The sequence below is a fragment of the Maylandia zebra genome, linkage group LG9, assembly GCF_041146795.1.
Source record: "Maylandia zebra isolate NMK-2024a linkage group LG9, Mzebra_GT3a, whole genome shotgun sequence".
Lineage (NCBI taxonomy): Eukaryota > Metazoa > Chordata > Actinopteri > Cichliformes > Cichlidae > Maylandia > Maylandia zebra.
Window position 1 is genome coordinate 20,187,818 of NC_135175.1, and position 25,729 is coordinate 20,213,546.

Sequence of the window (25,729 nt, forward strand, 5' to 3'; positions counted from 1 at the left end):
AAAACAAAAAAAACCCTACACATCTATGTGTTGGATTTTGATAAAGATATATTTCCTACAGGTGCCAGGAAAGGAAATTGTACATGACAACATCCCACCCTTTCAGAACCTCTCCAGGATTTCACCCAGTGATGAAATATGGAAATTAGCATGAGTCAGCCGTTTTGCTCCGTTGCAGAATTTTACAAGGAATATGTTTCTATTGCCAGTTTAATCCAACAGTTAATCATTGTGGTAAAGTGACTGTGCAGTGATGAAATGAACGTCACGTCTCACAAAGAAAAAAGAAAAAAAAAAGTCAGTGGAAAGGTAAAAACATTAGAGGTCCAGATTTGTAAACGGTGCAAATGAAAGCTTCTAAAAAAACTCCCAGTAACTGAGATGCACTGTGGATGTTTGGTCTCGCCTGCATGAGGGGAAAAAAGAAAGAAGAAAGGTAGAGCAAGAAAAGTAACTCACTTTTATCCTGTTCTGGAGGGTCCAGGATGTCACTGTCTGTGTCACTAGGAATATGCCAAGGCTGTCTGATGGCCTGTAACTGCTGGTAAAACTCATCCTGAAATGGAAAAACAGATCATAATAGAAGAGAAATAATAGAGGATGGTAAAATATATACTCTGCAGATAGATGGACAGAACAAAAGAGAAATGGGAAAACAAGATTAGGAAAGACAATCTAGGCCAGCCTGTCCGTTTAGCAAATCTGAACTCTTAAACAAACTGAAAATGGAAACAAATCTTCAACCGGCTTATGGTTGTCATTGTATTAATGACTATGTATTCATAATTGTATTCAATACTGAACATTTGGAACCCTAACCCATCAAAAAGTGCAAAAGTCAAGAAATAAAAATGTACAAAACTAGTTGAATACCAAGAACTGTGTCAGTGCGTCCCAGGGCAGCTGTAGCTACAATGTAGCTTGCCATCACCAGTGTGTGAATGTGTGTGTGAATGTGTGTGTGAATGGGTGAATGACTGAATGTAGTGTGAAGCGCTTTGGGGTCCTTAGGGACTAGTAAAGCGCTATACAAATACAGGCCATTTACCATTTACCATAATGAGCACACATATACGGTGAAATATATACTTTATATCCAAGAAGCCACTGCTTATGTCTTCATATTTTGCTTCTAAGGAGCCAGACTTTCTCTCCAGTTTTAAAGAGCCATAGTTGTCGAGCATTCCTGAAGGTCTTTCAAAGTTTTCTTTGGAAATTGGCTGCTTTTTCACTTCCTTCAGTCCAGTCCTTGTACCAAACCATTTTCAGAGGAATGTTTACTCTTGGTTGTTAAGTCACTGACCTATATTAATAGGTCATTGAAGCCCCCTCAAGGGATGAATCAGTGTTGTACCCCTTAGAAGTAACAAAAACAGGGGGGGGAAGAGACAGAAAAGACCTGACACAGGACCCAAAAACTGCTTCTGGCCCATCAGTTGATCCATCTACTGTTCACTAAAGTCTCCTCAGAAATGGTCTCAGTGGAAGAGCGGCTGTTAAGAACCATTCTTAAAGAGGGGAAACAATGGCTGGGGTACTCAAGTTACACAAGATCTGGACTGAAAATCAGTAGCAAGAGGTCTTGTGAGTTAAATTTCTCTAACTAGAAATATATGTTAAAAAAACAAAAACGATTTTCAATTTTTTTGTAGTTTATTGCACTTTTTTGCAATTTATGTAATTACTATGCACTTAATGCATACATATTATTAAAATTTGGGCTATAATGGTTGTATTTATGTATAGCAACTTGAAATGCTCCCAAAAATGGCACTACAGCATGTAAAAATATAATATAAGCTCTGGCGGACTTGGGTCTATGGTAGGTCTTAAAGGGTTCATGAATAAAATTTGGCATTTTTGGTTCAAATCATCATCTATATGTACGGAGGACTTTAGGAGAGAGGTACAACGGTGAACGTTTACATCCTATCTGTGAAACACATTGGAGGCTCTGCAGTGGTTGGTGACTGCGAGGGACCTTGGCAAAGTTGATCCAATTATGAAAGCAGACAATTTTAAACACACCAGCAATGCAGTAAAAGCATACCTAGATGAAAAAACAAACAAAAAAACAAACAGTGAAACCCTAGCAGTCCTGGATTGGCCTCCCCAGAGCCAGAATTTAACATTATTAAAGCAGTGTTGCATCATCAGGGGCGATCGTGGCTCAAGAGTTGGGAGTTCGCCTAGTAATCGGAAGGTTGCCGGTTCGAGCCCCGGCAACCTTCCGATCTGGTTGGACAGTCTCGGTCTCGACAGTCTCGGTCGTTGTGTCCTTGGGCAAGACACTTCACCCGTTGCCTACTGGTGGTGGTCAGAGGGCCTGGTGGCGCCAGTGTCCGGCAGCCTCGACTCTGTCAGTGCACCCCAGGGTGGCTGTGGCTACAATGTAGCTTGCCATCACTAGTGTGTGAATGGGTGGATGACTGGATGTGTAAAGCGCTTTGGGGTCCTTAGGGACTAGTAAAGCATACTACAGGATGGTAATGGTAAATACAGGCCATTTACCATCATTTTGACAAAAAAATAAAATAGAAAGATAGCAAACATCCAAAAAAGAGCTTTGAATGTCCTTCAAGAAGCCTAGAGAACTATTCCTGAATACCAATTAAAGAAAACACAAGAAAGCTAGCATTTATATCCGTTGTTTTCTCTTTTAAGAGGTTAAAGATTCTCTCACTCTGGAACCTGGCCTCACTTTAAGGCTTCAGTTCTTCTACCTGGGACCAGGTGGCCTTAATAAAAGCCGACTGGGTGCAGTAGTGTTTTGGATAATGTGACTAGGTGTCAACTGGCATAACTGTCAGATTACACAAAGGCATTGTAAAATTCCTGCCCCACCATTAATAAAACCTTCAAAAAAAGGCTCATATTTAACAGTCCTGCTGTTAAGTAGATCATGAAAGGAATATAAGAAAGAAATCCCAATGAAAGTTCCCCTTTTATGCCAGACTCATTTTTCCACAGTGAAGTGACATCCTACTGTACAGACCTCCACGACTTTCTGCTAAACCCCACACGAAGTGGTGTGTGCCCGCAAAGGATTTGCACGTGTAATATTTTGTGCTCCTGGTGATCTCGCTCATATTTCTTTCTGAGGAAAGGCTCTCAGCTTCAGTGCCCGGCTTTACTTTTTTGGCTTTCAGCACACAAGTTCACTCTCAAGATGCTAAAACCTTTTCAGACCATGACCCAATTTTTATGACAGTTTTATCCTTGCAATGTGAAATATAACATGTAGAACTACATGTCTCATTAAGTGCTTGCATGACTTGTAAAAAACAAAAGTTTCAGTGTGGGGTCTTACCTCAGACAGATAGGCCCGTAGGCTGGCACCAAGGGTATCTGTGCTGCTTAGCCCTGGAGGGGTGAGCAGCGGTCGGGTAAGTATTGGCTGACTTGTGGGTGTAACAGGGCGGCTCCGCGACCTCCTGAAGGTCACCTCTTTATAAGAGCCGGAGTTAAAGGTGGAGCGTGTCAGCAAACTATTTGGGGTTATGGGCCTGCTGGGTGTTCTGGGGGTTTGAGTCCTGCTCCCAGGGTTGCTAGGAGACTGAGTCCTACCCATGGTGAGGGTCGTGGTCTTGGGGCTAAGCAAGGGGAGGCCCACACCACAAGACTTCCCCGTAAGGCTACCAGCTGGAGACTGGGGCCTGGACACGAGGCTGGGGAGGGGAAGTGTGTCAGGTAGAGTTCTGTGGCGCACTGGGGTGTGGTATAGGCTGCTATGTGGATTATTGGAGCTTCGGGTGGTCATCTTTCCCACTTCTGCCAGCTTTGCCAGGTCCTTCTCAACCTCTGGAGAAAGAAAGGCAATAATCCAAGTCAGTATCCAAACGCTTAAGGAGTAAATTTCCTATTTAAATCCTATGGTATACACACACATTGAAATAAAATTGACTTTATTTAAAGCCACGAAAATGCCCATAATAATTTTTAAGATAACTCTCCCAAATAACTCTGGAAAAGGAACTTTTAACATACCAGCAGGCTTACTTTGAGTTTTATTCATCGACTGATTTGACTAATGATTCACAAACTTTACTGTGGGCGAGACTGCTTGGGTTAATCCCTTTTCTCGGCAATGATGACAATATTTATAGACCTTATAAACTGTGGTGAATCCAGCTTCCTCTGTCAGAAAATGTCCCAAGTTGATACAGTAAGTGCAGCATGGCTGTATTTCTTCCCTTCTTCCTGACAAAAACACATTAGGCTGCTGCTCTGGTAGTCTCGAAAACATTTTTGTTTATAAAAAAACGCGACGCTGCCAACTTCTGTGATCAACATCTGGGTCATTTTTTCCATGTTTTCTGCTTTCGTTCCAGATCTTGACAATCGGGATTCAACAAACTGGGAGTTATCATTTAAGAGGCATGATTTAGAGGAATGACTCACTCGAGGTAGAGGGTACTTCTGGAAAACTGTATGTGTGACGTTAGATAAATAACAAGAGCAAGCAACAATTATTTCACAAACTCAAACTTCCATGTTTTTGAGCAAATTTCAGCTTTTCTGGGTTTTACAAACAACATTTGCAGAAAACATGAAACATGTGCTTCTATTCACTGACAAATATCCATTTAGTATGCAAACAGAAAATGCCTGTAATGCTATCCTAAATTTAGCTTTTGGACATTACTCCGGAAGATTCTGTTTGTTTAAAATCAGACAGTGCTGCACAAAATCCTTTGGGGATCAAATGCATATAATTATTTGACATGCCTGAGTGGATTGCTGTTTATGTGCTTAAGCAGCTCAGCGTGCATAGAAGTAAACCTTCATTTGAGACACAATGCTGAACATATGCTGCTTGTTGTTGGTTTTATGTGTTCACTAACTTGTGTCCTGCGTGATGTTATGTGTGTGTGTCTGTGAACCGTTAAACTTTACAGACGTAATAATTTCTAAATTATAAGAGCAGCGGGTCCTCAGAGTTTTACTGCCTGAATGCCAACACACACTCGGAGGACACTTCATTAGGTACACATGTTCAGTTTCTTATACTGCAGCTGTCTCATCAGCCAATTGCATAGTAACAATTCAATGCATTGAGGCATGTAGAGATGGTAAAGACAAGCTGTTGGCATTCACACTGAGCATCAGCATTGGAAAGGAAGCTGATTTAAGTGGCTTTGAACCTGGTTTGGCTGTTGGTGCCAGATGTGCTGGTCTAAGTATTTCAGAAACTGAAACTCTCTCGAGTTTACATAGAGTGCCGTGAAAAAAAGAATATATTCAGTGAGCAGCAGTCTCAGTCTAATGTCAGAGGTCAAGAGAGAATGGCCAGACTATTAAAGCTCTTAGGAAGGCAACAGTAACTCAAATAACCCCACATTACAACCAACATATAAAATCTCTCTGAATACACATCAAATTTAGCCTTAAAGTAGTTGGGCTACAGCAGCAGAAGACCACCCATGTCAGCTAAGAGCATGAAACTGAGGCTATATTTCGCATGGACTAGAAATCTGACAAAAAAGATTCGAAAAAGTTTGCCTGGTCAGATGAATCTCAACACATTCTACACATTAGTAACAACTAATGGGCAGAAATTGGCAAATTTTATTAATGGGCCAAAACGCGAAAGCTGAAATGGATGAAGGAGGAAGTGAGACGGGGAGAGGAGAAGGTGGCAGCCTCAGAGGCTAATATTGAAAGACATCTGTGGAGTTGAGAGTAGCTTGGTCACTGCTGAGGACGAAGCAATCAAATTACGGTAAACACTCAACCGTGCGTGCTGTTCAAGGCAGGTCTTGACATCAGCTTTTGGCAGTGGCAACACTGCTGTATGCACTGTAACCATGTGCTAACCTCCACAGCTGGATCTTGACCATAACACCAAAGGATAAATAAGTGAATACCTTTAGACTGCAGTGAAATAAATAATACAAACGTGCAAAGTAAAGTACAGGATATAATGATTTCCCGCTTTAAGTCCTTAATCACCCACACACTATGTCCACCCACACTGATGGCTGATATTATTTTAAAAAGCTGTAAACAGGATGTATTCCGTAGTTCCCATAAAGCTTATATTTTCATCTTGAGGTATTTACCAGTATAATGATAAACACCACATGTTTTTGCTCTAAATACCCCCCCACCACCACACACACCGACACACACAGAAATGGACATTCGACTCCAGCTACCTAACAGTAAAGAGTAGCCTATGAAAGGCAGTTTTAATTTTAAACTGACTTTGTTAAACACAGGAATACTTTAACATATCTCAGTGACACTGATATAAAGAGACATGCCATCAAAATTCATATACTATGAACCTTGAGTTTGAACCCAAACGCAAGTAACAACAACAGGGAAAAGAGGGTAGAAAATGAGACAGAGGGGGACAGAAAGAAAACAAGAAGAAATAGAAACAGATCTATTAAAGTCTTTGATCCAAAAGCAGTTGCATGTGGTGAGCGAGTACAAGGCCCTAGCACGCTATACGACCATTCAGAACTCATGAAATCTTTATTGGATCCTTCCACTGAAAATAAACAAGTGCGCTAAAGACATGTCATTTGTCAGCAGGCTTACAAGTATACAATATACTGTTTGCTTGACGAAATTAAAACGCTCCCTTTAGTCCTTGGATTGATAACGTACAAATAATGTGAAAGAAATGCACATTCCTCACACGGTGTGAATGGAAGTAAAATTAAAAGTTGGCAACGCGGTCTTGGAAAAATTCTTGGGATTATTTACTTTTACTCTGACGAGATATCCCTGGCTCTAAATGGGGGAAATTTTCTTTTACAAAAGCCTTTGTCACTGATGAATTGAGCAGTTTGCGATGTTTTGTACAACGGATGAGGAGGTTATAGGTATTATATAAACACAGCTTTCAGACTCGGGCCCCTCCCTGGCCTCAAACAAGCGAGAGTGAGGGAGCAAATGTGGTCAAGCAAGCTAAGGACTGAAAGGCAAAGCGGTGAATCAGGAAGATGAGGGATTGTTTCCTGATTGTTTCAGGGTGGTTTTGTTCAAATAAAAACAGTCACACCTCTGCACCAGCTCAAGAGAAAGGGCCAAACGCCGATGGAGTGCATGTTTCATGACTGGAGGGCAATGAAACCACTGCCGCCAAAAAAATGCCCCAAACACAGCAAGTTCAGAAGAAAATACAGACAGAGGAAAGGGTGTCTGCATATAAATACACATCTGCACACTTCAAGGTAATAACTGAGCGGGATTATCTTTGCACGAATCGACAAAATTATGTATACTTATACACTTGAAGTGTGCTAATACATTAACTACTTAGGTATTACAGACATTTTTATACATAGACCCTCATTTTCAGAGGCCCAAAACTAAATTTAGGCAAATAAATGATCTGAACTTGATTTCGTGTTGAGCTTACATTTTTGAACTAGTTATTCGCACAAACTCTCAATATGGGGCCCAAAGAGATGTTGATGCAAGTAAAGGAGGTCAGTATTAGGCTGATAAACCTTAAATATTAAAACTTTAGAAGTGGACATATCAGCAATCAGGCTCAGCAATACTAAAATACCAGGTAGACCACAGAAGATGAAACGGCTAAAGACATATAGCCAAGTCAAAAACACTCTTGAGGAAGTAGGTGTATCATTTAAATTTCAAGTCTATAAGCAAGAGATGCTTTCATTAATGTAAATACAGAGGGTTTACAGTATGGTGCAGACCACTGGTCACAATCAAGAACAGAAAAACATCGAAAAGAGCCTGGACAGTTTTAGGGGGAAAAAAATGCCTCCAAACTGAGATTAACTTGCACTACAATGATGGGAAGAGAAAAGTGTGGCAAAGGAGAGAAACAGCTCATGACCTGAAGCATACCACATCATCCGTCAAACATGGTGGAGCCAGTATTGTAGCATGGTCATGTATGGCTGCCAGCAGAACCGAGCCACTCGTGTTTATTGATGATGTGACTGCTGATAGAAGTAGCAGGATGAATTGTTAAGTGTATGGGGCTACGCTCTCTGCTGCGATTCAGCCAAATTCTGCAAAAGTCATTGAAGAGCGATTCACAGTGCAAATGGATAATGGCCTGAATCGTACTACAAAAGCAGCCCAAGAGTTTCTTAAGACAAGGAAATTGGATATTCTTCAACAGCCAAGTCACTGACCTGATCTCAACCCAACAGAGCATAGCTTTTCAGCTATTAAATACAAAACTGAAGGCAGAGGGACCCACAAGCAAGCAGCAACCATAATGCAACTGTAAACCGTAAAAATGATGCTAGTTTGTCCAATTGCCTTTGAACTTCTTAAAATGGGTGACTGTGTAATTTCTAAATGATTAATCCAATGCTTTTGTTAAATCTGTTGAATTAGAGTAAAACGGAAAGTCTGCAATTCAATCATATATTGATTGTTTGAATTAAAATACCCCGTGGTGGTGTACAGACGCAACATTACAAACAAAAACTGTCCAAAACTGTCCAAAAACCTCTGTCTCTGCAATATTTCCAAAATGTACTCTTGCGCAACTGTGTGAAAAAAAAAAAAGAGTCCCAGATTTTAAGCCCTATGGGAATGTCCCCAAGAGGGTTATGGACCCCCAATCAATCCTCTACCTAATCACACGAGCCAAGGTGTGACAACGGGTGTGCGTCACAATCAGTCACTGTGAAACCTGGCCCCACCCTATGTGATTTACTGAGGTCAAATGGCCCAGGATGTGAGTGGGCGTTAAGGCTTCTGGGAAGGGATCTCAAAACTGGATTATAGATGGGAGACAGTTGGTGTTGTAAGCCGTCGTCCTCTGTTCAAAGATGGTTGTTCACAATCGACATCATTACTTCTTTTCTGTGCAATATGTGAACACAGGCATCTTCGAAATAGGGGGTCTATGACCCTCTTGGGGGACACCCCCATAGGGCTTAAAATCTTGGACTCTCCAAAAGTTGTCTTCAAGAAACTTAAAGAAGTCCAGACGCTTTTTTTTCCAAGCTACTTAGACTACGATGACCTGGCTGACTGAGAATCTCAGTGAGCACTAACTGGATACATACACTACTCAAATAAATTAAAGGAACACTTTTTAATAAGAGTATAGCATCAAGTCACTTAAACTTGTGGGATATTGATCTGGTCGGTCAAGTAGCAGAGGGGGTTCATAATCAGTTATGGCTTATTGGCCTCCCAGGAACATTTTTGGGCATGCATACAAGCATGTAGAGGCCATACAGGCTACTGACTACCGTTTTGAGTTGCTGAAATGAAATATTAGCAAAACAGACTTGCCTGCCACATCATATTTTCATTTTGTGTTTCTTTTGGTGTTTTTGAATCATTGAATTCAGCCCCTCTGCATGTTGATACTTTTCATTTCCATAAAATGATGTGGGATCCTTTCGTTCCTAACACATTACCCAGTGTACCCATATCAGTGTAGACATCCAGCATGATTTTTTTCCCCATTGAGATTTGATGTGCTTTCAATGTGTTCCTTTAACTTTTTGAGCAGTGTGCATAAGAAAATGTCACAAAATAAAAACACAAACTGGGGAAACAATAGTAGCTCAACAGTGAGGCTCTGGCTCATAATGTGGAAAAGATTTAACAGCTAATAAAGGCTTTAAAGACTTGGATTAGCTTGTTTAACAGCTTCTACAAAAGGCCTGCTGGGAATCATCAGGCTGACTAGTCAGTATAAAACTAGAAATCAATAACATCTGAAAATTTGGTACATTTTTAACACAAACTTTATCCTTTTTTTTCTTTTTTGGGGTGTATTTACTGTCATTTACAGATGATCTTAGAAGGTCATTCCAGCTGTGACCACTGCTGTTTGACAGAAACAAATTCACTCAGTGTGACCAGCATGTGTTTAATATATCTGGTATGCAAAGAAATCTTTACACACTGTGACGCTGTTAAACAGACTGGGAGGACATGCATATACAAACAAGTGTGTGACACATGACAGTAAATGGCAAGTCTCTCCCTGGCTTCTATTCCACACTTTCATCTGATTCATACTTGATCTTCATGACAACAAAAGCAGTCTCTGAGTCACCCAGACGTCACATATATCAAAGCTCAGCCTTGGACTACATTAAGAATAATCATTTCCAAATTGCCACACAAATTCCATTTCGTCAGACAAATAACACTCCAACAGAGTCAGCCTTCGATCGGCTCATATTGACTCAGCAGCGGGAGTGAGAGTTATTAACTGAACCTGTCAAAACTGAAGCTCAATGGGATTCCTGGCATGTGGAAAACATTTTAATTAGTCTTTCTATTTACTCTCCATAAAGCCCAGGAAGAGCAGAGAGAGATAAGAATATACATATCTCACTATACTAAGCGCACAAAATGCTATATAATTCATTCCCGTGTTATAGATTCATTTGTTCCTGTGATTTAAATAATTCAAAGCCAAAAGATACATCTTGTCCTCACGTTTTGGTTGTGTGCGTGAGTTATATAAGTGTCCCAAAAGAGCAGAACACCCTGTGCAAATAGATTATAATTTCCCTGATCAATAGCTTATAAGAAAAATGTTTAAACCAAAACAGAGACTAAGATAAACAATTGAATTTTGCCAGAACAATCTCTCCCCTGAGCTGGATGAATACATCAGTCTTTTTTTGCTGAAGGTGAGTTGAGTGCATACAGAGAGTCTACACCGAGATGAAAAAATATTCAGTAACTTCAGTCCACATCCACATGTCTGGATGGTTTTACTACAGGGCTTTTAAGTAGGGGATTTGGGGGTTTTAATTTTACTGGAAGTAATTTTTCTCATTAGGACGAATGCTCATATTCTCCACTCTTACGCCATCATTGTGGACATGGATGCGGATATAGACAGCTGCAAATATCATGGGTGGATGCTATTAACTAACTGTTAAGCAGTGAACTGTTCACATATGCATTATATACATTTGAAAGAGATTGATCCAAAGTCAAGGTAATTTCTTTCCAAGAGTTATTGTGCATTTCTTTAAAGACAAAGTAAACAGATGCAGCGGTAACGGACGCCTTCACATGCTATTCTCAGATTCAGATTTCTCTTTGGATTTGTGGTTCATACGCAGTCGATGCCCTTGGTCCACAGTCACAGTGTGGATTTCATTAAAAAACTAACAAACTGCAATGAGCTTCATGTTCAGACCACCCTTGTGGAAAGTGCTCTTATATAAAGTAGTGTATAATCAGCCAATTATTATTGTTCTTGGTGACACTACCTCATGTAAGACTGACCATCCCCGTGCACTCATTGCATCACTGGCCACTGAGAGAAGGTGAATTGTTTCATGAAACTGCATATGGAAAAGGGTCGCTGCTTGAATTTTAACACTTTGCATATAAGTTACCGATCTTTGACGTTTGTATTTTACTATTAAAGCAAGAGAATGAATTAATCAAAACATGCTAAAACCTTTATACGATGTAATAAAATGGCTCATTTTTTCTTTTTCTGGCTAATCCAGGGCTCCATAAGTCTTAGTTTTTAATTAACCAGGAAATTCCTTCCACCAAAAGCTGTGTATTCTTTTACTGGATAGCCCCCCCACCCCTCAAGTGCTATCTAAATCCCCTTCAGTTATATAAGACTCTATAGCTTTGTATGCCTGCATGTGTGCATGCTGGCACAGTGTTTTTGCTTTCAAAGAAAGAAGGCTTTTTGATCTGCCTCAGTCTCACAATTCATCATTATAGCTAATATCACATACAGACGCACACACACATAAAGCATGCAAACATACACATACAACTGCCTACCAGCAAGCTGCTTGCCCATGTTCTCCAGCTCTTTAGAAAAGAGGGAGTCGCCCAGTAGCAGGCCCGTCTGCCCGACAGAGCTCCCACCTCTCACAGCCTTCAGATCAGCCTCCCAGACAGCCTGACGCTAGTTAGCAAGGAAAACAGAAAGAGAGAAAAAGTCACATTAGAAGAAAGACCCTTCAATTAACTCTTTATATAATTTTCAGCGTTTGCTGGAAATATCTGAGCCATATCTGCTGGGGGAAAAAAAAGAGCCAATTATTATTTTACGAGCTCAACAAAAACACAAGAAACCACAGCAAGTGTAGATGAAAGCATACATCATGGAGTGCACTGTGTTAACTGAGTGCAGGGTGCTAGACAGTCAGTAGTGGTTCAGAGCATTTTTGTGTAACTATCAGTAAATCTATAGGAGCGTGTATGCACACCAGTCTGCTGGCAGCGAGCCTGGCAGCAGCAAATCTTGCGCTGCCAGTTACGGAACAATAAATCAGCCACTTTGAATAGTTTCCAGAGTTTTTTTTTTTAAATAGAGATGATCATATTCTAAAGCATATGAAATGAAAGAAATAAAAAGGCAGATTGGATCACTTATGTGTAGTTGCTGTGTTTGGCCTATTTTGCTCGTACCAATCATGGCCAAGTGTGTGATTTGGAAAGGGACCTGTTAGACAGTCTAAACTTTGCCAAGTTCTTTAATGGCAGCATGCTTAATCCTCCTATTTTTTTTCCTTTGATAGGACGCAAGTGGCCAGATGATCTGTTTCAGTGGACCGAGCGTACATGAGCTCCAAGCACAGGTGAACAATAAAACCTGTCAGCCGTAATTCCACCTCCTGTAAGTTTGGTTTACACTAGATAAGTTATGATACCTCTGATGCCAGCACTTACATCATTTGATGTGCTAAGCACTTAATGGGAGACAGAGCTGACTAGATAAAGTGCTGACACAGAGTGAGGTTTGGAGACATCTGGTGATATACATAGAGCGAGGCTTCCAGCAGTCTTTAAAGACAATCCTGGGATAATCCCTTCACAGCAAAACCCGAGCACACGGCTGCGCAATATCACTAAAACAGTGAAATAGTTCAAAATGAAAACATCTTGCTATAATTTTTATGATTTTTATTTTGAAGTGCGAGGTACTTGATCCTATGCACGACAGACTATGAACATAAAACACAAGCCACAAAGTCCAACTTTAATAGAACAAATGTCAGAACACCTGTGACCACTGGAACCAAACCGATTCCACATGAAATCCTAGTTGAGGATAATTGCTTGAACAAGGTTATAAAAGAACACCTGTGAACACACACTTTCCTCCTGGGTTATATCTAATGCAACATAGCTGAGTGTGGTAAAAAATAAACAGTGTGAATGGGAGTGTAGGAAGAGCCGTGTTACCAGTAACGGAAGATGGAGTTGGTGACCTCACACAAACCTCCTATTTGGAAAAAAGACAAGCAAATGCTTTTGATTCGGCGAGAAGAATATCTGGGGGTGTCGGGCGCCGCGACGGACACTGGATAAAGTCAACCTCAAAAAAGCCATTACTCATAAAACTGCAAGATTTAACTTGGCCGAAGGATAAGAAAAGAAGCCTGATGAAGTGCAGAACACGCTTTGGTCAGTTACAACCAAAATAAATTTGTGTGGATCTGATGGTTTCCAGCATGTCTGGTGTGAACCTGGCCAATAACACCACAGAGGAGTGCATGAAACAAGGATGTGTGAGTGTAATGTTATGGGACTGCGTGAATGTCAAAGGTGCATGGACGGTCAGGGCAACTGAATACTAAATGGTGTTTTCATTCAGGGCAGCCACAAGAAGCTCGAGAGGAAAGGAATTTTACAACACGACGGTGTTCACAAACGCACAGGGGACAAGGATCTTTACGGGGAAAACTATGAGCTGGATAAGCGTGTCCTCTCACTAAAATCAAACAGATCCTTTGGAGATCTTCAGTGATAAAACCTCTGCAGCAAAGAGCGACTGAGAAGAACTGTGTGAATAATGAAGGAGTGAAAAACTGGCAACCATCAAACATAAAGGTGGGCAGACAAAATAGCCTTTTTAAAAATAAAAATAAAAAGAAGAAGAAGAAGAAAATTAAAAAAAATTCACTGATCAGATTTTTGGCATTGGGATTGTCCTTTTGGGTTAAGAGGTGTAGTTCTTAACACATTCGTCTTGCAAAAGAAAAATCCCCTGTCTGGAACACAAACTCAGGGGGTCGGCATACTCCTAATGCAGGTCCCATGCCCGGATAAATGGGAAGGGTGCATCATGAAGGTTATCTGTTGTAAAATCTGTGCAAAATCAGAAATATAAAAATATGCAGATCCATGGGCTGTGGCGACCTGCTAGGTAACAAGCAGCCAAAAATCCCAGTATATGCACAGGAAGGAATACACTCTATTATAAGAAGACTCTCTTAACATTTTAGTATTCTTGCACAAAGGGGAGGTTAACTCAGTTTGTTCTACAGTAACAAGTTAAGCTCCCCTCAAAGAGGACTGCAATGCTTAAAGAGTAGGTGTAGTGAAAAACAAGGGAAGCTGCTATCCTCTGATAAATGACAGAAGATCATTCCCAGGATCTATGGCATTGATCTTCATGCCTGTCAGATACATAAGGCCTTCTGTGGTCGTAGAACCACAACACCCAAGCCAATCTTTAATTACAGTCCTCATAAAGCAGCAAGGCGGGTTGAGTGCTACAAGTGAATCCCCTCCCCAGCTTTATTTCTTTCTCATTGGTGGTATCTCCCTAAATCCAACAGCATGACATCACACTGTCCTCCTCTTGCCTTTTATACTCAGCTCTGGCAAACAAGGCCACCAACAGATTCCCAATTTTAAGTGGACTTTACGTCGTTACATTTTAAAGCCCCGGTGCTTCGGATATCCAGAGTCCAAGTTGATTATATCAAAGATCAAATTTATCGTAGTGCCTTATTAAGGAGCTCGGTTTTATAAAAGCTTTTGATATACAATAGATCATCTATTATTAGCAACATCTACAACGCAACATCTGCATTGAGTTCTAAAGCTCTGCTGTAATCAGGACCATATATCCTGGAGACAGCAGACTGGAGGCCGAGGCTGATGGGACTCCACAGTCCCGAAGACCAGGAAAACCAAGCAAGCCTGTAAGAAATTCACCTCATCAGACAAGATCAATAAGCAAATAGACAGTGCAATGAAATTATGACTGTTATTTCATTGGGTTTAGTGACGTCATACTAACAAAGTCACCTGGATGTAATCGTGTATCAATATGGCATATTTGAAAATCATGTACAAAACAAAAATGCTACACAGGAGATGTTGGGGCACAAAATGGACTTGATTACACGGTGAGACGATACAACAGAATGATGGAGAGTGGTTTCATTTAGCCATGGTTTAGAGCATCTATTGTTCTTATAACAAACAGTGCACGACGTGCGATATTTTAATCCTAGCGGCCGAAAAGACAGGAAGGAATGGCTTTTCATTTGCCAAATAAAAAGTGATTTTGCAATGACTTATAGTGTATTAATGTCAGTGGTGCAAAACTGGTATGATCTCCCTCCCACTATGATAAAACTAAAGAAAGCTTAAAGAGAAAAGGGGAAACCCTTCTGGTAAAACTTCTGGCTAACTAACAAACATGGGTCTTGTTTCTTACAAAATTGATTCCATGTTGAGAGCAAACAAGACAGAAAGAGAGAGGATAGACGTCTAGAGTCAAATATTTTATAGCCTGCATGTGTGGAGCTATACGTGTGTGGTCAGCAGTAATAATCACCGCAATCTGGGGTTTGGTCCAACATGGCCCCTCCACACAACAAGGACTGCCGGGGGTGTGTGCATGCAGTCACAGGGGTTTGAGCGTACTGCTGGCTTTGCGAGCACAACTGATGGACTCTTGTTGTGGTCAGGCCTGGGTTGCATAGGGACTAATATACACAAAACACACACAGGACCTTGCACCAAGACACTCTATTTGATCATCTCTCATTTCAGCTTATTATTTGAGGCTTTTAACTGCTTCACTTGAAGTATTGGGGCTCCTTTGAGTTATAAATGCTCTGGCTGATAGGATTTGCTATTACGAGTGTTTGGGGTGTTTAGTGTACGTCACTACCACAGTACCTTTAGTGGACTGTACTAAAGGTACTGCAGTTCTCCTTAAACACAAGTGGATCACTCCATATAAAATCTACTAAATTTGAAGTCAAATGTTTCCACCAAACCACCTTAGAATCAGCTTTTCTTTTCTTTTTTTTGGTGCAATAACTTTACTATGTTTAAGAAGTAAAACAAAAGTTTATCTTCATGATATAGCTTTGAGCTTTAATCATCAGGAGATATATCATAGTTCTTTCTGTGTCATAAAAAGCTGAAGCTGACTGATTTATTTGCAGGCTGATTTTGTCGGCTGCCATCTGCTACTTGATGACATATGAATGAATGAATATGAATGGCTCTGGTTAGCACTGTTGCTGCACAGCAAGAAATTCCTGAGTTCAATTCCACCATCAGGCCGAGGTCTTTCTGTGTGGAGTTTGCATGTTCTCCCCGTGTTTGCGTGGGTTCTTCCCACAGTCCAAAGACATGCAGTTAGTGGGGATAGGTTAATTGATCAATCTAAATTGCCCATAGGTGTGAAAGGTTGTCTCTTTCTTTGTGTTAGCCCTGTGACAGACTGGCGACCTGTCTAGGGTGTACCCTGCCTCTCGCCCTATGACAGCTGGGACAGGCTCCAGCGCCTCCCACGACCCTGAAAAGGATAAGCAGAAGCGAATGGATGGATGGATGAAGTATTAGCGTTTATGAAAGCTGATTAATGAGACGTAAAAATTAAAGAAGAGACAGGAGAAACAACCATGTTATGGGTGTTGGCATTACACAGTTTGGCCACCAGAGGGCACTTTGTTACCTGTTCGCAAGACACGCACGTGGAACGCCACAAAGACAACCGACTGATCCGAGAATAGTTGGGCAGAGGGTAAAGAAGTACATAAAGAACTACACATGAGATTTTTAGTAAAATGTATTTGTCTTGTATGTCTGAGAGAAAAAAAAATATCAGCAGTCATAGAGGAATTCCAGATTTTTTAAATCGCCAAATATCGGTATTTATCTAAAAAAATCTATATCAGTCAAGCTGTAATAACAATTTTGTTACATAGTCATGTTTTAGCACTTGCAAAATGGCATGTCTGTGAAATAAAGAAACATCTTTAAAATTCCTGCCACACACAGGCCGGGATCACCGAGGGTGTCAGGTTTAGTCTAGTGATTAAAGGCCAAAAAGCTGTTACAAGCTCATAGCGCAATAAAGCAGCAACCTACAAAACAGCCCTCTTCTTTTCACCCTTTTCTTTGCTAACATGAAGTTTTGGATCAGTCACATCCTTTGCTACTTCAGCAGCAGCAGGAGATAACCACCGTCTTTAGCCTTGTCTGTACCTCGTTTCCTTCATACTCGTTTTTAATTTTGAAAAAGCTTCCTTGGTTATAACTATCAACGATCGAGCTCCTGCCAGAAGCCAACAATGAGGAGCTTGGCCTGAGCTCTCTCTGCAGTGCGCTCGCACAAAAAACCGTGTGCCAGGTGGTGTAAAGTAGACCTGCTGCATGAAAGACACTCTGCGGACCCTTATTTGGTGTGAGATTAATCTGGGCATAGTGAGAGCTGACATACAGACTTAAAACGGGTATCACATGCCAAAAGAAACTCAGCATAAAGTGAAGCATGACATTTTTCTCTCTGTGAATTTTCATCTCGAGCCTCATGAACCCTTTATGTCATCGGGCCTCAGGGTTGAAGCTCTGGTAAGCCAGTGCATTAAATACTGACGAGTACCCAGCCAGTCCTGTGTTTTTTATAGAATCAGGTGTAGTGATGCGTCAGTGCTGTACAGCTGAAAAGTCTTGTGTATTCTGGGGAATTATCTGAAGTGGAAAGAAACAAAAAGAGGGTCATATATTCTGTCATATCTTTACATGGATTAATCAGCTAAGCTTAACACTAAGAAAATGAATTTATTACAGGTTTTCTAAATAACTCACTTTGCTTTTGCAGCCCCATCTAAGTTGCATGGCTGTGGGAGAATATGGGATGTGAGAGTTAGCACTCACACTTTTAATGAATTCCTGTTGTTTTGGCTTATAGCAGAATCACCTAATGGATTTTATGGACTTGCATACAGAGCTCAGAGGCTCACTCATCCAACCACAGTCAAAAGCAGACAGGATATTGACAATAACACAGTTAGGCTTTTACTCAAGTGCTCCAAAGACCGACTTTATGACACACTGCCTGTTCTTAAATCAGAGAAAAACAACGAGTGTCAATAGAAGTGCAAATGAGATGAGTCTTTACAAGAGTCTGCGGGAAAAAATATATTTTTACTGCACTGTACTTCAAAATTTAGCTGAAGCCTTAGAATCAGTGTGCCATAACACAAAAGATTAGTTTTTGTATGTGTGACATCTTGGAGTTCATTTCCCAAAACTTTAAAAAAGAAAATGTTAAAGATGTGAAAGTGCTTCAACGTGTTAGCCTGCAACAGACTCTCCAGGATGTACACTGCTTCTTGTCCTATGATGTTGGGCGAGGTTTCAGCATCTCCCATGACTCTACACTGGGAAAATGGAGGAAAAATAGATAGATGGATCTATTACAAGAAATTCCCTAACAGAAATCTCTCCATCATTGTAAGCGAAAATCATTTTAGTGCACAGGCAAATAAAGAAAAACAAAAAATCCTGTAAATCCAAAACAAAGCTTTTGGCAGATTACACCAGCACTTGCCTTGTGTGGCTACGCTGTGCGATTTGCTCAGATGACAACCATACATGCGTGTCTGTGGAGGTGTGGGGAGCAGACTGTTGCCAAATATAAAAAGCCATACAGCCAAGATTCCTTCGGAAACAGAAATAAACCCTCATAACGGTTCTGCTTCGCATCTCTCACACACACAGCACTGCATCACACTAATTATCTTATTTCCAGCATACAAGTGAGCAGTTTCCCTTGGCATATTTTACGATGGTAACACCCATACCACTCAGAGCAAATCTGATTAACACATATCACTTAAGAGTTACAAAGGAAAGTGGGAGAATTTTGGGGGGAATTTACACCTGGCTATTGCTTTAGGAAAGAATTTGTCTTTATGGGGCAATTATCACCTAAAGGGAGCTGGCAGAGGTAGGAGACTAATAATGATAACCGTTAAGAGTGTTTACTTTCCAACATCTCCAGGGCATTTACTGCCCAAACCAGGGCTTGTCTACAATACAGGGCTCTACTTTATTTATGGACAGTTGTAAATGCTAATAATAAAATATGACTTCAAACTTTTAAAAGTCGCAAAAAAAAAGTAAAGAAAAATGCAATGACCACTGCGACAAGAGAGGAAGCACCAAGACACTTTTCTACCAGCGTAATGAAATCTTATGTCTTTACTCTGTGCGAAGACATAAGATTTCATTACACTTTCATTCATTACTTTATTCGAGTTATTTGTACTCCTACCCCCACCTCCCGCCGAATAAACCATAAAAGAAAAAAAAAATTCCACACTGCTTAGTCATTTTACTCCACAAGCCCCTGGACGACTAGCTGAACTTACAAGCTATTACAAATTGCATTTGCCTTTCGAAGAGGGCCAAATATAAGCAATTAAGCACAAAACAAGCACGGTTACTTGCAGCACTATAGGTTACAGGAGATATTTGCACTTGCAGAGTCCATATGGGACCTATTAGCGCACTGTTCTCTAAGTTGCCAGACAAGGCTTAACCTGTGAAGATTGCGGTGTAGCGGCAGGATGGAGTGTCTAATCCCTTGTTGCGCACAGCTACAAACTAGTGGTTAAATGTGGATGTGAAGGTCATTGGAAAGGAGAAATAAAAGGCACAGGCTAAATTGATCGACTTAACTCTTCCAGATTTATTAAAACTCTGTTACTCTGTGTTGGTTGCGGTCAAGCCTCAGCTTTTTGGTTCTAAATCCTTCTGTGCGTTGTGTCAAAGAAAACACTTGTAAAATGCTGGGAATTAGTGTGACTGGCATGTTAAGGTCCAAATGTCTACAGTTTCAGGATGGAGGCTATTGTATTTGGCTAAATCCGTCAGAGCTCCGACTACTTTAGTCCTTCAGTTTCTAAAGGTCTGCTCCCAGTTAGTCTGGAGCCTCTCTGCATCTGCTCCACACACGGAGCACTGCACTGGCTCCTTTCGTTCTTAAAAAAAAGCAGTAAAAAGCCTTGTCTAACACTTAGATTGGGCAATTATATTTTTTAAAAAAAAGGTATTGGCTTTTCGGAGAGGTAATTATACAAAGGTACCGGCGTCTTAGCTGAATGCTTTATTAACAGCATGTGCCTTTGACTGAGTCTGGTGTGCGCCACGTAAGGCCACTATAGATTTCTTCCCTGAAGCGTCTGAGGTTTATCACGCCACTTTGCTATTCAACAAACCTTTGTGTACCTACTGTAACCCAGAAATATTTAGATCCATTATCAAACCCATCTAAATCTCCTGCGGCTGTTACGTCGCTCGATATTCTTTTCGTGTATTCCTTTCAAACTGCACACAAGAGCTGTGAAAGGCAAGCAAAGTGATGCAGGGAGAGTTTTAATTGGGGCTGTTTAGCGCTATCAGCTGTTGTGTAAGCTGAAATCCCCACATGAAGATGGATCACTTTTACTCGGGCCTTGTTCTGTTAACGAGGGGCTCGAGGTGGTTTTGAGACAATAGCAGTCGAGGAGGAGAGAGCGACGAGGTAATTGATGGTTGTAAAGCGATCTTAATTGTTTGGTGATGGATGTAGGGAGGACACTTACAGAGCCTGACATCTGAGATAAGGTGTCGCATTCCTGGAGTCGTCCCGCCACTGTGTCCAACCCGGGCAAAGGAGCTGCTCCAGACGATACGCACAAACGAGGGAAAAAGGAAGGATAAAGCAGAATGAAACGGCATAAAGATTTTATATATTAAGTATGAACTGCAACTTACAAGATATATCAGGTACAGCTTGTTCAGATATGTGTGGCCTATGCTCCTCTTCTGATCTGCTGTCTGATAGTGTGTCTCCCTGCAACCTGGAAAACAACACACAACATAAACTTGCACTGCAGCGCATGTTTGGACATTGAAAGTCAGATAACAAAAAAAAGCCAGCCTCAATCAGTCTGAGGTGATGATACAATGAGGAAATGTTTAGCGAAACGTTCGGCGAAATCTGGATCGGCACGGAGGTCGGTTTCAGGTCACAAACTTTTTTGTTTTTGCTGAAATTAAATATGAATAATAATGAAGAAACGACAGTAATGCACGAATAGACGATGTGTACACAGGCAGCAGCACCTCCACTATCCCTATGCTTATAAAAACATAAAACTGAAGATGAAGAAGAAAAAATAAAAACCCGCACGCAGCTACTATTTTTCCCTGACATCATTCAGTTACTGTTTTTTATCAGAATGTGTTCCAAGCCCCTATTGCTTTTTTTTAAAGATAACACCGTGGACTGAAAGGGAAGTGGGTCTGACAGATTTGGCTGTCTTAAGGTAGCAAAAGATTTGGGCTGCCCAGAGATAGTGAAGTAAACTGCAAATGAAAGACAAACAGCCTTTTCTCGTTTCACCTTTCAGCAAGAAGAGAAAAATGCTATTTAAATGCATTTATGCTCTTCTAAATTGCTCTATACACTCACTATAGCTGTAACTGTAAATCACATCATATGTCAAATTTGTGCACGCACCACGTTGGCATCAAATTCTTTATACCTCATGCTGTTTCCATGTCATGAGAGCAACCATTAGCAGAAGAGAAAGGAAAGCAATCCCTATGCCTTTATGGCACAGCTGCATTCCCAGCTGCAGGGCCTCCTTGTTTCTACCTCTACATCGAGACTAAAGGCACAGCGCAACTTCTTAAAGTGGATTCTATTTCTTTCCTTCTTTAGACATCCCTCTCCTTGTCTCCCCCCCTCTTTAATGGTCTTTATAAGACCATTAAAAGTACCCAAGATGACTATCAAAAGGCCTTCCCATTCTCTGAACAAAAGCTACTCATAGCCGCAAGTCTTGACTACAATTCCCCTAGTGCATTCCTGATATGAAAGCAATTAATTTAATGAGAACGACAAGTCCAAAAGAAGTTTGTGGAAATCTATCCATTTCCTTAAAACCGCACTGCCAGCTACTTCAGAGCAGGCCTAAGATCTGGGATGCGTTTGCACACAGGAGATTTTGTGGCGGGAGTACATGCTCTTTAAATGAACTGATCAGGCCAATAAGGGAGGTGGATGAAATGTTGGTGTGACCACAGTTATAGCCCAAAAGGCAGAAACGTGGCCACAACACACAGGCCACACAGCATTTTGCACTTCAACCAACCAGCAGAGAGCCACTGGAAGCTGCATGTTTTCAGACCTGCCACTGCTGGTTAAGAGGCACACTGGCTGACTGGAGCATTTGGTGGTGTGGCCAGTGTCTGGACAGAAGGGACGGAAAAGGACGTTGGCAAGGGAAGGTGTCTTAGAAGTCAGGGATCGGTTTCAATACGGGGTCAGTGAGTTCAAAGAGAAAAGCGATCCTGCAATGCAAAGTTGACATTTTGTTCTTATTATGGTGCCCAAATGGGAACGGAGTTATCGCCTTCACACTGTGGGTGTGAAATTAGGTGTCACTATTTCCTGGTTTGGGGTAGTGCATGGTAGAGCCAAGTGGTTCGGTCTCATTTGCGCAGACTGATAGACCTCACTGACCTGTAAAAAAAACACAAGGGAAGCTGGATTCGAATGTGTCTGACTGAGGGATGACGGGTATGTGAGGAATGCTTATCCAGCTTGGGCCAGTGTTCACAGTTCCCTGCTGAGCCAAGCAAGCCTCTGGTATCTTTGTGTGAGTTATAAAATATTGCAAAGATTCCCCTCAGTCATGTCAATATTAAAATGAACTAACATGAGCAGTACTGCAAGGTCACATCTCTCACATCTCTACAAGTCTCACTGATGCTGAAGGACAGATGCACGTGTTAGTTTTCTGAAGAACAATTTTAAAGCTTCAGCGAATCTCATCAAGGTAAAAGTAGACAGTTTGAAACCTGTGTCCAGGCTGCCTTATGTGTGCATCCATGAATACCTGAGTCTGTGCACGTATGAACTTCTGCACAACCCTAATTTGAGAAATCTGTCTTCTCAAAACAGCACAAAGGGCAAGCCATGCGTGCAGCACTTTTCCAGCTTACTGATCTGTTTATGGCCCTTAGACTACTCAAAAATGACTTTGAAAGACCACAGCTCCTTTGCCAATAAAACTTGGGAAAGATTCGGTGGTCAGGTTAAAGAGGACAAAACAAGAATTTGGCCTCAGCCGAAAGGATAAAGGAAGACAGAGAAAGGGAACAGATGTTTGACATTTCAGTAACAAAAAAACCTTCACAAGAGCCAAAAATGACTCCAGATACAGATGCTGCTTTGCTTTGCCACTAATTCCACCATGGGACAAAAGGTATAAACAACTCGCTTAAAACCATCAAGTCGATAAACTGCCAACAAAAATCCAGCGATAGCCTTCATCCTCCTGCACAAACCTTTGACAACAACCCGCAGCCTGCGTGTGGAACGAAATTGATAAGCTGCATGAATGAAAGAAGAGTTTGAAACAAACAAATTCCAGACCCCAACCAGTGGAGGCTGTGCAGGCAGATTTGTGCCTGGCGTCTCATCAAGAAGATACCGTTTATCTTTGACTGGCATCAAGGAAGAGTTTTGCCCACACCTGCCTACGGTATCACACCCAAAACTCAGAAATCTGAGCACCAGACTGACGATGTGAATCTGAGGGAAACAGGAAATGTGTCTGAGGAGAAAAACTGTGATAACAAGAGAGAGGGTGATAATGGAGACAATTATCCTCGCTAGAGCTGATTTGTGAAAACAAGCAACACTGGAATGGACTTCAGATATGATATTATTCTCTGCTACCTCTGATACAAATGCAGAGACAGGAAATGGAGGGTAAGAAAAGGATAAGAAAGAAGTGTTGGATGTTTGAAAGAAAAAAATGGATGCAGCAGGCGCTACGGTATAGTTTTGACAAATGAACTGTAGAGGAAAATTTACAGAAATTGTTTAGCATTTCAGTTGGGAGATGAATTTGTTTCAGTTCTTGCTGAGACTTTGATGAGGAGATTATCTAGTGAAAAAAACAGTAAGTGTGGCTTTGCGTGGGGTTAAGAGCTGAGCAATTTCCTGGATTTGGGCAATAATTTAACATAATCCTGGAAAAACAGCTATTTGTCACCTATTTACTGCCTCCAGTCTTTAAGCTAAGATAAGCAGTTATCGCAACAGCATTAATCTATTTACCTAACTACTAGAAAGAACAAGTCTTCTCAACTGGTTATACTTTCTTAAGGAAAGCTGTTTTATATTATTACAAAACTCAAAAAATGTTGTAAATAACACTAGAGACAGACGAGGAGTGGCGAGAGAGTGGATCCAAAGGCAGACTCTGGAGACGGACAGGAACTAAAAGCGAGCCTTTATTTACGGCTCTATGAAAGGCAAACAAAAAGCAAAAGGGAGACAAAGAGTAAACCAACAAAAACCTAAACTGGGAAAACAACTAAATACTAAGTGCATGGCACATGAAGACCTGAAACCTGAGACATGAAAAACCTGAGACTTGTAAACATGGGGGAAGATGAGCAGGGTGGCTGAACAAACAATTCAACAACAGGCAGAGGAAGACAGAGGACTAAATACACAGTGGATAACGAGACGGTGGGAAACAGGAAGGAAACACAGCCTGAACTAATCAGACGCAAAGACACGCAAAACTGAACACGCTGAACCCTGGACAAGGGACTATCAAAATAAAACATGAAACATGAAACATACACTAAGACACGGACTAGACAGTGGAACCAGGGAAGACAGACATGGGAACATGACCGACTGGGGAGACAGAAAGAGAGCACACAAAACAGACACAGGAGAAACATAAAGACAAGGATGTTTAGGTGTGAGACACAGTAACAAAACCCTAAAAACTAGAATGTATAAATATAACCAAAGCAGAAAATAACTAAGAGAACTAGAAATACAAATGGAAAAGCAAGGAAACTGAACCATGAATAACACTAAATCAAAGAATATTAATTAACCAGCAACACAAACACAGACCCAGGACCATGTCGTACCAATACCAATGCCGCACCTTATGTACGGGAGAGCAGTGTGTCATGATTTATGAGATGAAGTTTGAGGTATATTTCTTTCATCCAAGGCAATTATTTTACACATTCAGCAGGCTATGTACTGAACTTAGAGGATAGAAACAAAGTATCAATCCTATCATTTATCATTAGTCATAAATAATCTATCATTGTAAAATTCATCAGCCTATTCTTTTTCTAAGAAAAGGTTAATCCATGAAAAAAATTTCCAAAAACACGTGACTTCATGCAGAGGTGTATACTACTCCTTTCACCAACCCCTACAGTCTGGCTTTTTTAGTTCTATTAAATGAAGTTGCAAGCAGAAAAAAATGAAACGTCTGTTTTTTAAACTAACTATTCTGATGTATTATAATGATTGTGTTGTTCTTTTGCTCAGTTGTGCCCTTGAGCCTCGCTTTTTCTTTCAGTTCTAAGGAGAACCAGTTTGATTTGGTCTTGTAATAGAGTAGTACACATCGTAGCTTAAAATCTTTACTTGTCTGACAGCTCCCACAGGGAACACCGTTCATCCCTGCTACCAGAAAAAAAAGTTTTATGGAGCGGCATTTTGAGACTGTAATGGAATCTACAAACGATCCAGACACTTGACTAGCTCCATGCTGACATGCGAAACAAATGCAAACGGAGAACGATGAAGACGATTAAATGCTTTTAAAAACATATTCATGTTATTAACCACTGCATGTGTGAAGATGTTTGTGAAAGGTTTGTTGAGAAGACAGAGTACATACAG

At 40.9% G+C, this 25,729-nt stretch overlaps 1 protein-coding gene and 1 long non-coding RNA gene across 3 annotated transcripts in view; one reads left to right on the forward strand and one right to left on the reverse strand.

The window, feature by feature from the left end:
- lg9h8orf34 (linkage group 9 C8orf34 homolog) overlaps nucleotides 1–25,729 on the reverse strand; it is a 72,148-nt gene that overhangs the window by 4,780 nt on the left and 41,639 nt on the right. For both annotated transcript variants that reach the window (XM_004546635.3, XM_004546634.3), the window contains 5 exons: nucleotides 20,761–20,846; nucleotides 20,589–20,662; nucleotides 11,737–11,863; nucleotides 3,311–3,801; nucleotides 460–556 (listed from right to left, as the gene is read on the reverse strand). In XM_004546635.3, the coding sequence (XP_004546692.1) occupies nucleotides 460–556; nucleotides 3,311–3,801; nucleotides 11,737–11,863; nucleotides 20,589–20,662; nucleotides 20,761–20,846 (875 nt within the window). The remainder of the gene's footprint in view (nucleotides 1–459; nucleotides 557–3,310; nucleotides 3,802–11,736; nucleotides 11,864–20,588; nucleotides 20,663–20,760; nucleotides 20,847–25,729) is intronic.
- Nucleotides 3,715–12,565, forward strand: LOC143420301 (uncharacterized). Its single transcript, XR_013100118.1, has 3 exons — nucleotides 3,715–3,827; nucleotides 4,332–4,406; nucleotides 12,480–12,565. It is a non-coding gene; the product is annotated as an uncharacterized LOC143420301 (long non-coding RNA).